At 48.4% G+C, this 15,842-nt stretch overlaps 2 protein-coding genes across 4 annotated transcripts in view; both read left to right on the top strand.

The window, feature by feature from the left end:
• CHST13 (carbohydrate sulfotransferase 13) overlaps positions 1 to 15,842 on the top strand; it is an 841,732-nt gene that overhangs the window by 624,376 nt on the left and 201,514 nt on the right. The gene's annotated exons all lie outside the window — the stretch shown is intronic.
• The window catches only part of LOC137531637 (CUGBP Elav-like family member 3-A), a 131,722-nt gene that overhangs the window by 28,824 nt on the left and 87,056 nt on the right, over positions 1 to 15,842 (top strand). For 2 of the 3 annotated variants that reach the window (XM_068251576.1, XM_068251577.1), the window contains exons 2-3: positions 5,687 to 5,735; positions 12,273 to 12,352. In XM_068251576.1, the coding sequence (XP_068107677.1) occupies positions 5,687 to 5,735; positions 12,273 to 12,352 (129 nt within the window). The remainder of the gene's footprint in view (positions 1 to 5,686; positions 5,736 to 12,272; positions 12,353 to 15,842) is intronic. The other variant, XM_068251578.1, reaches the window with a different exon arrangement.

Genomic DNA, 15,842 nt, shown 5'->3' with positions numbered 1-15,842 from the left:
GCGATGGGAAAAAAGGGCGCCGGGTTTTTAACGATAAACATGGATTACGTTTAAAAATGTATTTCGTTTAAAAGTAATGTTTTTAAACGTTATAAATCATTAAATAATGTGTATTAAATCGGCAATTGTAAAAACGTTAATCTTTCGTTTAAATAATGAAACGCATAATAACGTTTAAAAAAAAAATTACTAAGTAACCCTCCCTGTACCTACCCCTAACCCCTAGACCCCCCTGTTGATGCCTAAACCTAAGACCCCCCCTGTTGGTGCCTAAGTAACCCTCCCTGTACCTACCCCTAACCCCTAGACCCCCCTGTTAGTGCCTAAACCTAAGACCCCCCTGTTGGTGCCTAAACCTAAGACCCCCCTGTTAGTGCCTAAACCTAAGACCCCCCTGTTGGTGCCTAAACCTAAGACCCCCCTGTTGGTGCCTAAACCTAAGACCCCCTGTTGGTGCCTAAACCTAAGACCCCCCTGTTGGTGCCTAAACCTAAGACCCCCCTTTTGGTGCCTAAACCTAAGACCCCCTGTTGGTGCCTAAACCTAAGACCCCCCTGTTGGTGCCTAAACCTAAGACCCCCCTGTTGGTGCCTAAACCTAAGACCCCCCTGTTATTTTTTTCGTTTAAAAATAATGTAAAAAAAAAAAAAAAAAAAAAGTAATGTTTTTCGTTTAAAAATAATGTTTGGGAAAAATATTGTACTGGTTTTCGTTTAAAAATAATATTTAAACATGTATAAATCATTAAATAATGTGTAATCATGAGAAACAGTAATAAAACATTAAGTCTCCGGGCGCCGCTTTTAAAACGTTAGTTTTCTCCGGCGCCCTTTTTTCCTACCGGGCGCCCATTAAACGATATTTATTATAGAAGTGAATGGCGGCGCCCGATTTGTCCACTAGCCTCAGGCGCCCGAATTTACTGTTTCCCGTGGCGACACCCCCCTGGCTGTCTGTCACCCGGTGCGCCACGCCCCCCTGCGCCCTACAGTAGGAACGCCACTGACTCTCCTGCACTGTATACTAGACCCTTGCTTGACACATTTTGGCAAGTTACAGGGGAAAAAAAGATTTAAAAAGAAATGTTATCACTTTTTGCACAGAAATCCTGGGAAAATTGAATGCCAGGAAGGACACCTGAGGCAAAAATAAACAAATGAAATAAAATATTGTATCTATCCTCCTTCTCCTAGAAATGACTTTTTAAGATATTCCACGGTTTGATTTTAGGTTTAAATCTACTTTTTAATTGTTTATGCTCAATAACACATTCATTGAAGTATGCCAGAGCTAAAATCTATAAACTATTGATCCTTTTTATCTCTTTCCTGCTCTCAGAAGCTATTTTCTGCTAGGAAGGTGTTTTATAGTTGGAATTTCTTATCAGTGAGGGTCATACTGTAGTCACTTCCTGTCTGAGTAAGAACTGAGTCAGCCACTTACATACCTGATATTTAACTCTTTCAGGCAGAGAAAAAAAAAAGGAACATAGCATGTTATTTGTGTGCTTGGCACTGTACATACCCATGTCTATCTCATCATGTCACATGTCACCTCGGGTATCCTTTAACTTATTGCGCTGTATTATGCAGTATCTGACCACACCACACTGGAATGCCATATTATCTCCGATTCTGACTCTCATATGCTCAGTTGAAGTTTCTGCACCAGATATGAGATGTTTGAAGGAATGGGGTACATTTCGTTAGCCGGGCGCATCCACTAGGTGGCGATAATTACTATTCCCCCTCCAGGCCGCCATGGATAGTAGGGAAAGATATAATTCTGGTGGAGTTTTATCGCCACCCAGTGGATGCGCCAGGCTAACTGAAAAGTACCAGGAATGGCTTCTTCCAAAGGTCTTGCTTTTGGGGCAGCTCTGCCCATCCAGCCCACCCATCTGGGTCTCCATGCTCCGGTGGCGGTGACACCGGCTCGGCTTTGGGATGGTGAGCGCAGGCACACCGGGAAGAAGAAGAAAGAGTGGTAGGGCAGGCGCGGTAGCGGCGTGCATTCGCATTGTGGGTTCATGGGTTCGATGGAGGGCGGGTTTATGGTGCCAGAACATCTGTTCCTATAGGCTCCAGCGATGTATATCCGGCCTCGGGTGAAGTCTTTTTTTTCCAGCGAGCTTGTACTGCTGGCAGTCTCAAAAGAAAGTAAGGAGTCTTGCCTCAAAGTGTGTCAATTCTTTATTTTTATCTGGTAAACAAGTAATAAGGATGCTAACCAGGCAATCCAAAAGTTAAAATCACTATCACTTTTCTTGTTGATAAATGATCATTCCCCAGTTTACCTGACTCTTATTTGGTACATTACCACACAAAGGAAGTTGCAGGGCATGCTGGGTTGTCCTTTTTTGCTCCACAAACGGAAAGATCCGTTCCTACAAAATACATTCAGAGTCTATGATATCTGCAGATCTCATACACACCTTGTTTAATGGATATTCATCTGCAGATCAGATCCACCAGGATGGATCTTCAGATCTGCAGATGATTGTCCGTTAAACAAGGTGTGTATGAGATCTGCAGATATCATAGACTATGAATGCATTTTGCAGGAACTGATCTTTTGCAGGAACAGATCTTTTGCAGATACTGATCTTTTGAGTGTGTACAGAATCTTTGTGTGCAGCATCTTGCAAAGATTTTATCTGATGAGGTGTTCAGCTCCATAGAAGAGACTGTGTAGAATATGGCTCTCATACTACATGGAATGGGGTAAAATTGGTCTGTGATCTTGCCTTTTCCAAAGACTTTTATCTCAAGTGTGTACGTAGCAATAGCCTGGTACACACTTTTAATTATGATTAACCCCCCTGGCGGTATAAAAAATTCCGCCAGGAGGGAGCGCAGCAGTTTTTTTTAAATTTATTTTTTCTTATATTATGTAGCGAGCCTAGGGCGGCATCCCCCCGCCCGTTTCGATCAGGAATTTCCTGTAGGGCTTCCCCCGTCGCCATGGCGACGGGGCGGGATGACGTCACCGACGTCGGGACGTCATTGGGAGTCCCGAACCACCCCTCAGCGCTGCCTGGCACTGATTGGCCAGGCAGCGCACGGGGTCTGGGGGGGGGGGGCGCGGCGCGACGGATAGCGGCGATCCGTGTGCTGACGCAGCTAGCAAAGTGCTAGCTGCGTCCAGCAAAAAAAAATTAAACAAATTGGCCCAGCAGGGCCAGAGAAAACCTCCTGTGGCGCCAAGGAGGTTAACCAATCACTGACCAATTTTACCAACTCCATGTAGTATGAGTGCTTACCCTACAAAGACTTCATAGTATTCAAGATCAAGATCTGTTGGCCCTCATGCTACACAGAGGAGGTAATATTGGCCAATAAATGACCACTCTAAATTATGAATAGATTGCGCAGGTAAGCTCTCATACTACATGGTAGTGGTAAAATTGGCAAATCATTGAGCAATCATAATTGGATGTGTGTACCAGTCTTTAGTGATGGGGTTAGAGATGTTTGGCGAGCGACACATTATTTTCATTTGCATGCAACATTTAGGAGGTAGATGGTGTGTAGCAAAAATAAAGCATAAGGAGATTCCAGAATTGCTAGGCAACTGGTATTGTAAATAAATTGTAAGTTGTAATAAATATGACAGCCTCCATATCCCTCTCACTTCAAGTTCCCTTTAACTTATCAGTTACTTATGTTTGGGATTTGGGAGGAAACCAGAGTTCCCAGAGGAAACCCAGACATAGGGAGAACATACAAACCTGCAGATAGTGCCCTAGCTGGCATTCAAACCAGGGTGGTGGCAGTGGTTGTGCTGGCCACATTCATCTGCCTCTTTAGCATCAGCTGCTTCTAAGCACATGCCTGCTTCGCCTATTTGTATAACCAGCCCTGGTAGTAGATTAGTAATTGTATGATAATCTATGGGCCCCACACCAGTAGATCTCTGTACACAGGGCCGATTCAAGTAACAATTGGGCCCTAGGGCAAAATTAGCCTGGGGGGCCCCCCAACAGATACCCCCTGAACCAAAACGCGTCATTAGAGGCCCTTTGTTGCAGCCAAATTTCCCTCCTGGGCCCCTGAGCTGGCTGCTGACCAATCACCTCCCAACTTAACCAGCTGAGCGGTTTGGACGAGCTCAGCTCGTCCAACACCGCCAGCGGCTGCCGCTCAGGCCCTGCTGGGCCGATTTTAATGAAATAAAAAGCAGCACACGCAGCCGGCACTTTGCCAGCCGCGTGTGCTGCCTGATCGCCGCCGCTCTGCGGTGATTCGCCGCGAGCAGCGGCGAAAGAGGGTCCCCCCAGCCGCCTGAGCCCAGCGTAGCCGGAACAAAAAGTTCCGGCCAGCGCTAAGGGCTGGATCGGAGGCGGCTGACGTCGATGACGTCACTCCGCTCGTCGCTATGGCGACGATATAAGCAAAACAAGGAAGGCCGCTCATTGCGGCCTTCCTTGTTTATTCTGGGCGCCCTCCGGAGCGCCCTCTAGTGGGCTTTCATGCAGCCAACTTTCAGTTGGCTGCATGAAATAGTTTTTTTTTTATTTAAAAAAAACCCTCCCGCAGCCACCCTGGCGATTTAATCAGAACGCCAGGGTGGTTAACAGACTCTGCAGAGTCCTTGGGGAGCAACAGTTAAGATGGGGGAGGGACAACTTGGGGGCCCCTACAGGCTCTGGGGCAATTGGCCATTTTTTCCTATGGTAGCTCCAGACCTGTCTGTACAGTTCCTACAGTTGTTGATCTATTGACCTTGTGCAATGACAGAGATACCCGGCGGCAGGGCTGTGGAGTCAGTTCAAAAATCATCCGACTCCTCAGTTTATGAAACTACCGACTCCAGGTACCCAAAATTGCTCCGACTCCTCGACTCCACAGCCCTGCCTGTCAGAGGGTCAGTCACTAAAGGTATCCATACATCTAGCGATGATGGGCAGATTCAACCAAGAGACAAATCTCTGATCGAAAATGAATAGAGAGAGATCTGTCGGCTGCCCATACACCACAGGCCAATTCACGATCGATTTCATACTGAAATCGATCAGGAATCTGCCTTGTGGCACCACATCCACCGCCTCGCCGGCCTGTCGCTGTGCCCCCTAATGTCAAAGGTGCCCTTTACCTGTCCATGTCGGCCGCTGGTTCCAGGCTCTGTCCACAGTCCGCATACACACACCCCACATGGTTGCCGGCATACACGGGGGCGTGTGTGATGTCACACGCGCTCATGTTACTCTGGTAACCACTTGGGGTGCATGTATGGGCGGAGCCAGCGCCTGACACGGACAGATAAATTGCTCCGGGGACATTTGCAATTAGGGAGGACAGCGCCGGGGTTTCATCGCGTTCGTTGCTAGTCCCAATATCGCTTGTTGTTACCGCCACCCACCTGATCGATCACAACAGCCCAACATTTTGCAGTGTGTCCAATCGACATGCTCGGCCTGAAATTGGTCGCATCATCTGTCAGGCATGCACGTGGCACCGATTTTCTTCCAGTTTGATAATAATTACAGAACCGGATGGTCGATCGGCCAACAAATCAATAGATGTATGGCCACCTTAATTTTTTGATCCATACAATTGTTTGAAAGGAATAAGCGACAGCTGAATGGCTGAATGTGTGGGGCTGGCTATGGACGAGGATAGATATAATTCTTATCATACAGAGCAGCAGATACTCAAGTGGTCCTCTTGTTTGTATTTTCTTCCAGATGAATCGACCAATCCAGGTGAAGCCAGCAGACAGTGAGAGCCGAGGGGGTGGGTGGACTAAACTCTGCACAATCACAATACCGTTTGCTGTTTTATCTGTTATGTTATTGTTTCCAATCTTCACATGGCTCCCTACTTCAAAATGTACCTTTACGCCAGGTACACACCATGCAATTTCCTGTCAGATCGACGGGTCGAACCGATAATTCTCTACATGCCCGATCTGCTCCCGATTGATAACTTAATCCATTTTCAGATCATTACTGCACAAAATCAATCCCATTATCGATCGGTAGCAGATCGGACATGCCGAAAATGATCAGTTTTGACCCATCGATCTGACAGGAAATTGCATGGTGTGTACCATTAACATAAATATACATTAATCCTATTAACCTTTTAGCAGCCAATTTATTTAGCAAATTCTCCAGGCCAATTTATTTTAACACATTTTGTTATTTCTTATTTTTTACATTTCCCTGCTTCCAATTAGTACTGCTGTAATGTGTATTTATGGCCACTTGTCACTAGGGGGCAGTATGAGACAGTAACAGAGGACTTCTGCTTTCAGTTTCTATATTGTCTGCTAGTAGAGAGAGATCAAAGCATTCCAAGAGTTTACAGCACAAGAAGCTCTGCCAACTGAGGTCAGAACAGTGCACTTATTGCAAACAAGATAACTCTATTGACGCTGCTAATGGGTTAAAGGGTCACTCCACCCAAAAGTGATATTTTATCATCAGTGGAGTTTAAAATGTCGTTCTTCCCTGCTTTTTAGTGCTTTTGGTTGCTCCAGCACTGAAATCTGCTTCTATAGGGCCAAACTGGGCAGCTGCCCAGGGCCCTAATCTCCTTAGGGACCCCACAAGTCAGGAACTGTGGGGGTCACAAGTTTACTGTCAGTACAGTAGGAATATGTAAGGGGCCCCAGCTTCATTTTTGCTCAGGGCCTCATTATTCCTAGAACCAGTCTTGCCCCCACCATAGTATCTTTGTTCCCTCTAGCCTGGCAGCATTCCAGCTGGGGGAGGGGGGTGTCTGCCTTAATGGCTGCAGTAAAAATGTAGAGCTGGGAACTCAAGGACACAAAGATTACCCGTCTCTGCAAGAGACAGATGAAAGCATTGGGTGCTTTATCTCTCCAGCAACCATCAAACACTGAATGATCATTTCTGGGTGGTGTGACATCTTATATTACTCGTTACTCAATGTTCCCAATCAGTCCCCCCTGTTGTTGTGTACAAGGAAGGCATTAGAGAGTGTCAGGGGGGAGGGGTGCTCTGCACAGGGATGGAGGACTAGCAATGACATATTAAAGGGAACCTGAGGTGAGAGGGATATGGAGGCTGACATGTTTATTTCCTTTTAACCTCCTGAGCGTTACGCCGCTCAGGAGGTTTTCCAGTTAGAGTGCCCCTGGAGATTCTAAAAGCTTTCTTGCCCCCACAAGCTGTAGCAAGCACTAGGCTAGCTATCATAAGCAGCCGGCACCCTCCGCTCGCTGCCGCTCCCCCGATTATACTTTATCCCCCTGGCTCCAGCGATCGGCGCAGCCTCCCCTGACAGCTCCGGTCTTCAATATGGGGAGGATCATACATGACATCATGACGTCGCCGACGTCATGACGTCATGCGCAGACCCGATCCTCCCCATAGAGAGACCGGAGCTGTGCGGAAAGGCTGCGCCGATTGCTGGAGCCAAGGGGGGTAATGTATTAAGTGGCTGGATTGGGGGATCGGGGGGGATCGGAGGGTGCCGGGTACTTCGACTAGCTAGCCTAGTGCTAGCTACAGCTTGTGGGGCCATAACATCTTTTAAAATCTTTGTGAGGGACTTGTAATTGAAGGAAGCGGCTAAGGATGTTAAACAATGCAGATTTCCTGGCTGCCCTGCTGATTCTATGCCTCTAATACTTTTAGGCCTTGTTCACATCATAAATCTCAATCGCTGACGCCAGCGTTTTGTGATTCTGTGTGTAATTGTTTTTGCGCTTACCTGCACGTTGCAATTTTTTATAAAGAGCTTTTCTAAGCGCTTTTGCAGAGCTGTTCTGTTTTTATCACTTCCTGACGTCAGTCAGGAAGTGAATTCTTTCACCCGGAAATGAATAAATACAATGTATTTATTCATGAAAGCGCTGGGGAAATTGCGGTACTTATCCGTTAGCTGGGCGCATCCTCTAGGTGGCGACAAAACTCCACCAGAGTTACATCTTTCCTTACTATCCATGTCGGCCTGGAGGGGGAATAGTAATTAGCGCCACCTGCCGGATGCGCCCGGCTAACGGATAAGTACCGAAATTGCTATATGCGCTTTTTCACGCACTTTGCGATTTCCCTATACCTTCCATTGAGGCAAATCGCCCCGAAAATAGTACAGGCAGTGCTTTGGTGAGCGGATCAAAATCGAACCGCTCAGATGTGAACACTCTCATAGGGAATCATTGCACAAGCACTTTTAGGGAGATTTTGAAATTCACCGGCGCTTAAAAAAAAAGCCAAAAGTGCCCTTAAGGTGAACAAGCCCGGGGGTCATTAGCGATCCAATTTCTAGGGAAAAATTGTTAAAGCGATGAGATAATTTTTATCGAAAGTAAAATATCGTAATACATCGTTCACTACACCATCAATGAACCAATCTTTGCTTCCTATCTATCACAACCAACAAGAAAATCCAAATCTTGGTTCAACGAAAATCAAATCGGACGACTGTTTTTTTAAATGTTCATAATTGATTGTGCCCATTAACGGAGATTTACAACCAATCTGACACAGGAGACCAGGGTTCGAATCTCGGCTCTGCCTGTTCAGTAAGCCAGCACCTATTCAGTAGGAGACCTTAGGCAAGTCTCCCTAACACTGCTACTGCCTATAGAGCGCGTCCTAGTGGCTGCAGCTCTGGCGCTTTGAGTCCGCCAGGAGAAAAACGCAATATAAATGTTATTTGTCTTGTCTTGTCAATCCAAACACATCCAATCAGGGCCGTTTCTACCACCGTGCGGGCTGTGCGACTGCACTGAGCGCAGGCCAGCAGATGAAGGAAGGTGGGCGCAGGATGGCGGACACTGCTAGGGAGCCGCTCAGTGTTTACGCTATTTTCTGTGCACACGTGTGCACCGCAGATATAAGCAGCCCGGTCCCCAGCGGCTGCACTGCGTACATGTGAATTTGGCGCTGGTACACTTGGGCGCAGGATCCAGCTGTTATATGGCTGGTCCTGCTTCTGCACAAGTCCGGGGCGTTTTAATTACTATTCCCCCTCCAGGCCGCCATGGATAGTGGGGGAATGAAATAATTCGGCTTCCAGCGATTGCTGGAGGCCGAATTATTGTGTTTTTTAAGCAACTTCGGCTTCGGCTTCTGACGGAGCCGACCTTTCTCACTGAGCGCCGCTATAGACTGATTCCCATTACAGTCTATGGCGGCGCTGGCTGCGCCCAAAGGTAGCAGCGCTGAAAAGCACTGCTCCGGCTGCACTGCGTGAGAAGCATAAGGCTTCTTTTTTTCCCTCCCTTCCCTCCTGCCCTCCAATCAGTAACTCTCATTTTTGAGCTGGTGCCTTTCTCCAGCCAATGAGAGTAATGCAGCCAGCCAGCCGACTGAGCCCGCCCCTCTAACTCCGTTAAGAAGACCAGGCAGAAGCAGCAACAGGTCAGGAAAAAAGCTGCGTTCTGCTCTGTCCAGGATGTCCGCATTATTTCTCTTTTCAAGCCAGCCAGCCAGCCAGCCAGGTATAAATCTCCAGTGTAATTCCTGTGAGACTGTGTCGTCTGCTCCGGAGGTATATGACCTCTGCAGCCAGAAGCAGATGGCACAGAATTCCTCTGCTTACTGTGTGTGACATTATGCAGAGCCCTGATAGCCAAGGCAGGGATGCATGTCTCACACAAACAATGCTGTAAACAATAATGGATGGAAATCTTACCTAAAGTAATGCTGTGCAACTTAGTGTATTGTAGTCTAGTATTGCACACAACACTTTTGTTTCATTGTGAGCTGCATGTATTTTCTATTTAAGTTTCATAAATTATGTCAATCATGCTGGTTTCTCAGTGAATTAAATAATATAAATCTGGAGGACCTGTATGAGTCATTTGGGGGTTCTAGGGTGGCTGTGACACAATTACTTGGGGAGGTTCTCTCTGGCTGAGGGGGTTTGGGAGGACTTGCATGTGCCACTGGGGGTGGGGTGCTTACTAACTAAGGTAGGTTTGTTGGCCTGTCAGTGATAACCGGCACTGAGTGGGGGTCTGTGGTGGTATTGTAACTACCACCCAAGACCTCAATTATGTGGGGGTGGGGGACACCTACCTATCTATCTAACCTATATTGGGAGTACCTACCTATCTAGCTTATACTGGGGGCACCTACCTATGTAACCTATACTGGGGGCACCTACCTATCTAGCTTATACTGGGGGCACCTACCTATGTAACCTATACTGGGGGCACCTATCTATCTAACCTGTACTGGGGGCTTCTACATATCTAAGCTTTACTGGGGGCACCTACCTATCTAACCTGTACTGGGGGAACCTACCTATCTAGCTTATACTGGGGCACCTACCTATGTAACCTACACTGGGAGCAGCTACCTATCTAGCCTATACTGGGGCACCTACCTATCTAACCTGTACTGGAGGCTCCTACCTATCTAGCCTATACTGGGGGCATCTACCTATCCAACCTATACTGGGGGCACCTACCTATCTAACCTATACCTGGGGCTTCTAGCTATCTAGCTTATACTGGGGGCACCTACTCATCTAACCTATACTGGGGGCACCTACTCATCTAACCTATACTGGGGCACCTACCCATCTAACCTATGCTGGGGGCACCTACCCATCTAACCTATACTGGTGGCACCTACCTATCTAACCTATGCTGGGGGCAACTATACTGGAGGCACCTACCTGGCTAACCTATACTGGGGCACCTATGCATTGCTACCTATACCAGGGGGACCTATAGCAGGCTACCTATACTGAGTGCAACTGGGCTGGACCTGGCTAACCTATACTGCGGGCACCTATACCTGGCTCCGCGGGGGGGGGGGGGGGGGGGGGGGCGCAATTTTTACACCCTCGCCCTGGGTGCATTTTAGCCTAGAAACTGCCCTGCATCCAATCACAACGATTTTTCACTAGTAATTGGACCGGTAGCCGTAGACCCTGATGAAGCATATGCAGATCAGGTGGCTGAAGGCTTGTTTCACGTGTGTGAATTAGGACACTACTAATAGGGATTTCTAGCCAATGTGATGCAAATAGTTCTGAGTTGACGCACAATTATGCAAATTATATTTTCAAATGTATGCATCTTAAAATGGAGAAACAACAAATTGGTGGGATTTTATTGGTCCATTTCCAAGCTGCATAAATTTGCATACATAATATTTACATAATCTTGCATTAACTTGTAATTCTTTGCATCTCATTGACCATCCCTAATGACAAATGCCAGAATGATCAGCAAAAGGAAAACAAATTGTACTTTTTCATTAGCCGGGTGCATCCACTAGGTGGCGATAAAACTCCACCAGAATTGCATCTTTCCCTACTATCCATGGCGGCCTGGAGGGGGATAGTGGATGCGCCCGGCTAACGGAAAAGTACCAAAAAAATATAGCAGCCGCTGTATCTCTATCAGCCTCTACCCCCCGCCACACACGGCCCTCCCTACCACCACACACGCCCACGGCCCTGCCCCCCACCACACACACATGCCCATGGCCCCTGCCCCCCCGCCGCACATGGCCCTGCCACCCCACACACACAAACACACACACATCCACGGCCCTTCCGACCACAACACACACACGCCCATGGCCCTGCCCTCCCACCATACACACACATACACGGCCCTGCCCCCCCCCCCCCTCCCACACACACACGGCCCCGGCCCTGCTCCCCCACCACATACATGGCCACTTCCCTGCCCCCCACCACACACACGCGCACACACCCCTGCCCTCCCACCACACACACATGCCCATGGCTCCTGCCCCCCTGCCGCACATGGCCCTGCCACCTCACAAACACACACACACGTCCACTACCCTGCCCTCCCAGCGCACATCCACAGCCCTGCCCCCCCACACACACAAGGCCACGCCCCTGCTCCCCCACCACATATGGCCATGGCCCTGCCCCCCACCACACACACACACACACACACACACCCCTGCTCCCCCACCACAAATACGCCCATGGCCCTGCACCCCCACCACACCCATGACCCTGCATCCCCCACCACACAAAGGCCCAGGGCTCTGCTCCCACTGCCTGGCCCCTCCCCCCCAACCAGGGATTGCAAATTGAATTGAATCAAGTGTCTAATCTACCTAAAATCTCAAGTAGTGTTTGCCTACCCTAGCAGTCACTTAGCTATGAGTTTTGAGTGGAGTAGTGATGTAATCATGTAGACCCTAACTCCCGCCCCACATCTTTCCAAGCCCCTAGTTGGCCTATCATAGTAATCTTAGGTGATGCAGTGCAGCCATTTTGTGCCAGTATTGTGATGACTGTGTTGTGATGCAGTAGCGCCCCTGTGTCGTGTAGTAATGCGGTGTCTCCCACACTTAGGTTGTGCATTTGTGAAGTTTCAGACACATTCGGAGGCGCATGCGGCCATCAACGCGCTTCATGGGAGTCGGACACTTCCGGTAAGACCAGATGCAACTTTGCTATCCCTCGGCATTGTGGGAGTCCTTGTGTCTTGCGTGGTGGCAGCTATGGTCTTTCAGCAGCATTATCCTCCTGCAGGACAGTCATGTGACTGGACAGCACCAGTCCCATGGTTCCAGTAACATGGGATTATGGGAAAGAGTCCAGAGGTGGCAGCACTAATGGTTCAGCAGCTTTATTCAGAGTCAGGCAAAAAATGCCTCTGGAAATTTTGGGTGCACCAGACGCTGGTGCTCAGGGAATCATTTTGGTACTGGCAATACACGGCTCCCAAATTACGATAAGAACAATAGCTGGCAGCTAAATTACGTTTCACCCCACAGTCCATGGAGGCCTGGAGGGGGAATAGTGAAGGGGGAATAGTAATTACAAGAACAAGGGGGTTGATTCACTAAATCGTGCTAACTCATAGCATGGCCGTGCTAGCGTTTTGTGCACGCAATCGCAAATTTTTGCATGCAAAAATACGCGTTAGCACGTGAAAATTCGCGATTGCGCACAACAACATTACACACGTTTTAACGCGCGCAAAACGCTGCCACGGTCGTGCTATGAGTTAGCATGGTTTAGTAAATCAACCCCAAGGTGAGCAGTTTTTCATACGGCTAGTGCACTGAAATAGGTGTAGGCCCCGGCATGCTGAACAAGGTCACTACCTATCTGTGACCATCTAAATGTACTAGATAAACAGTGACTGTGATACACCCAAAAAGACTGTACTTTTACTCCTCTCCTGATGAAGCCCCATTTGATGGGTGAAACACCCATCAAATGGGGCTTCGTCAGGAGAGGAGTAAAAGTGAAGACGTGCATAATGCTTGAGATGCTAAAGTAGAGAGTGCTAAATCACTATTGTGCCAAACGAACGGACGTGGGTCATAGTAATATACAGAGAACATCATAGCGCTACTCACATCTGCCTGCCGGACTCCAAATGACTTCTCCCTCCAAGTTGCTATTACTCGGAGGGGGAATAGTATTTAACTTCACCCGGTATTTTAGCGGCAGCAGGGTGAGCCAACATTAAGCTTACCTTCCTGCGCCCAACAGGCTGAGCGCCAGGATAATATGTACTGGGCACCTAGATAGTAGAGTGGGGCCGAACCTCCGATTTTAGGTTCGCGAACCGGGTTCGCGAACTTCCGCGTAAGGTTCGGTTCGCGTAAAAGTTCGCGAACCGCAATAGACTTCAATGGAGATGCGAACTTTGAAAAAAAAAAAATTATGCTGGCCACAAAAGTGATGGAAAAGATGTTTCAAGGGGTCTAACACCTGAACCCCCAGGTGGAGGAGTGGGATACATGCCAAAAGTCCCCGGGAAACATCTGGATTTGACGCAAAGCAGCGTTTTAAGGGCAGAAATCACATTGAATGCTAAATGACAGGCCTAAAGTGCTTTAAAACATCTTGCATGTGTATACATCAATCAGGTAGTGTAATTAAGGTACTGCTTCACACTGACACACAGTGGTGGGTTCACTGAACAGAACAGGTATGCAGTGGCGGGTTCACTGAACAGAACAGGTATCCAGTGGTGGGTTCACAGAACAGGTATGCAGTGGCAGGTTCACTGAACAGGTATACAGTGGCGGGTTCACTGAACAGAACAGGTATACAGTGGCGGGTTCACTGAACAGAACAGGTATACAGTGGCGGGTTCACAGAACAGGTATGCAGTGGCAGGTTCACTGAACAGGTATACAGTGGCGGGTTCACTGAACACAACAGGTATGCAGTGGCGGGTTCACTGAACAGGAATACAGTGGCGGGTTCACTGAACAGGTATGCAGTGGCAGGTTCACTGAACAGGTATACAGTGGCGGGTTCACTGAACACAACAGGTATGCAGTGGCGGGTTCACTGAACAGAACAGGTATGCAGTGGCGGGTTCACTGAACAGAACAGGTATGCAGTGGCGGGTTCACTGAACAGAACAGGTATGCAGTGGTGGGTTCACAGAACAGGTATGCAGTGGCAGGTTCACTGAACAGGTATACAGTGGCGGGTTCACTGAACAGAACAGGTATACAGTGGCGGGTTCACAGAACAGGTATGCAGTGGCAGGTTCACTGAACAGGTATACAGTGGCGGGTTCACTGAACAGAACAGGTATACAGTGGCGGGTTCACTGAACAGGTATGCAGTGGCAGGTTCACTGAACATGTATACAGTGGCGGGTTCACTGAACAGAACAGGTATGCAGTGTCGGGTTCACTGAACAGAACAGGTATGCAGTGGTGGGTTCACAGAACAGGTATACAGTGGCGGGTTCACTGAACAGAACAGGTATACAGTGGCGGGTTCACTGAACAGAACAGGTATACAGTGGCGGGTTCACTGAACAGAACAGGTATACAGTGGCGGGTTCACAGAACAGGTATGCAGTGGCAGGTTCACTGAACAGAACAGGTATACAGTGGCGGGTTCACAGAACAGGTATACAGTGGCGGGTTCACTGAACAGAACAGGTATACAGTGGCGGGTTCACTGAACAGAACAGGTATACAGTGGCGGGTTCACTGAACAGAACAGGTATACAGTGGCGGGTTCACTGAACAGAACAGGTATACAGTGGCGGGTTCACTGAACAGAACAGGTATACAGTGGCGGGTTCACTGAACAGAACAGGTATGCAGTGGCGGGATCACTGAACAGTACAGGTATGCAGTGGCAGGTTCACTGAACAGGTATGCAGTGGTGGGTTCACTGAACAGGTATGCAGTGGTGGGTTCACTGAACAGGTATGCAGTGGTGGGTTCACTGAACAGGTATGCAGTGGTGGGTTTACTGAACAGGTATGCAGTGGTGGGTTCACTGAACAGGTATGCAGTGGTGGGTTCACAGTACAGGTATGCAGTGGTGGGTTCACAGTACAGGTATGCAGTGGTGGGTTCACAGAACAGGTATGCAGTGGCAGGTTCACTGAACAGGTATGCAGGTATCCAGTGGGCTCACTGAACAGAACAGGTATGGTGGGCTCACTGAACAGAACAGGTATGCAGCCAGGAACAAGCTAAGCCTAACTAATCTTTCCCTATGAGAGACAGTCTGCAGCAGCTCGCCCTACTGTCACTAACGCAGGCACACGAGTGAGCGTAATGGCCGCCGCTGCCTGCCTTTTATTAGGGGGGGAGTGGCTCCAGGGGCTAGTGTAGCCTAATTGGCTACACTGGGCCTGCTGACTGTGATGTAGAGGGTCAAAGTTGACCCTCATGGTGCATTATGGGGCGAACCGAACTTCCGCAAAAGTTCGCCTGCGGAACGCGAACCACTGAAGTTCGCATGGAACCGTTCGCAGGCGAACCGTTCGGCCCAACTCTACTAGATAGTGCCTGAGTCAGCTCACTGTTTGCTGCATCACAGGTAGACAGCCTTCAATATCCATTATTAATGGTTACTTTGTTTCATCCCATTGCTGCTTACAGGCTTAGAATATCGGGCAAAGTCTAAATAATTTCTGTATGACAT

The sequence above is a fragment of the Hyperolius riggenbachi genome, chromosome 9, assembly GCF_040937935.1.
Source record: "Hyperolius riggenbachi isolate aHypRig1 chromosome 9, aHypRig1.pri, whole genome shotgun sequence".
NCBI classification, from domain to species: domain Eukaryota; kingdom Metazoa; phylum Chordata; class Amphibia; order Anura; family Hyperoliidae; genus Hyperolius; species Hyperolius riggenbachi.
The sequence above is the reverse complement of the archived record's forward strand: the minus strand, read 5'-3'. Positions and strand labels throughout refer to the sequence as shown.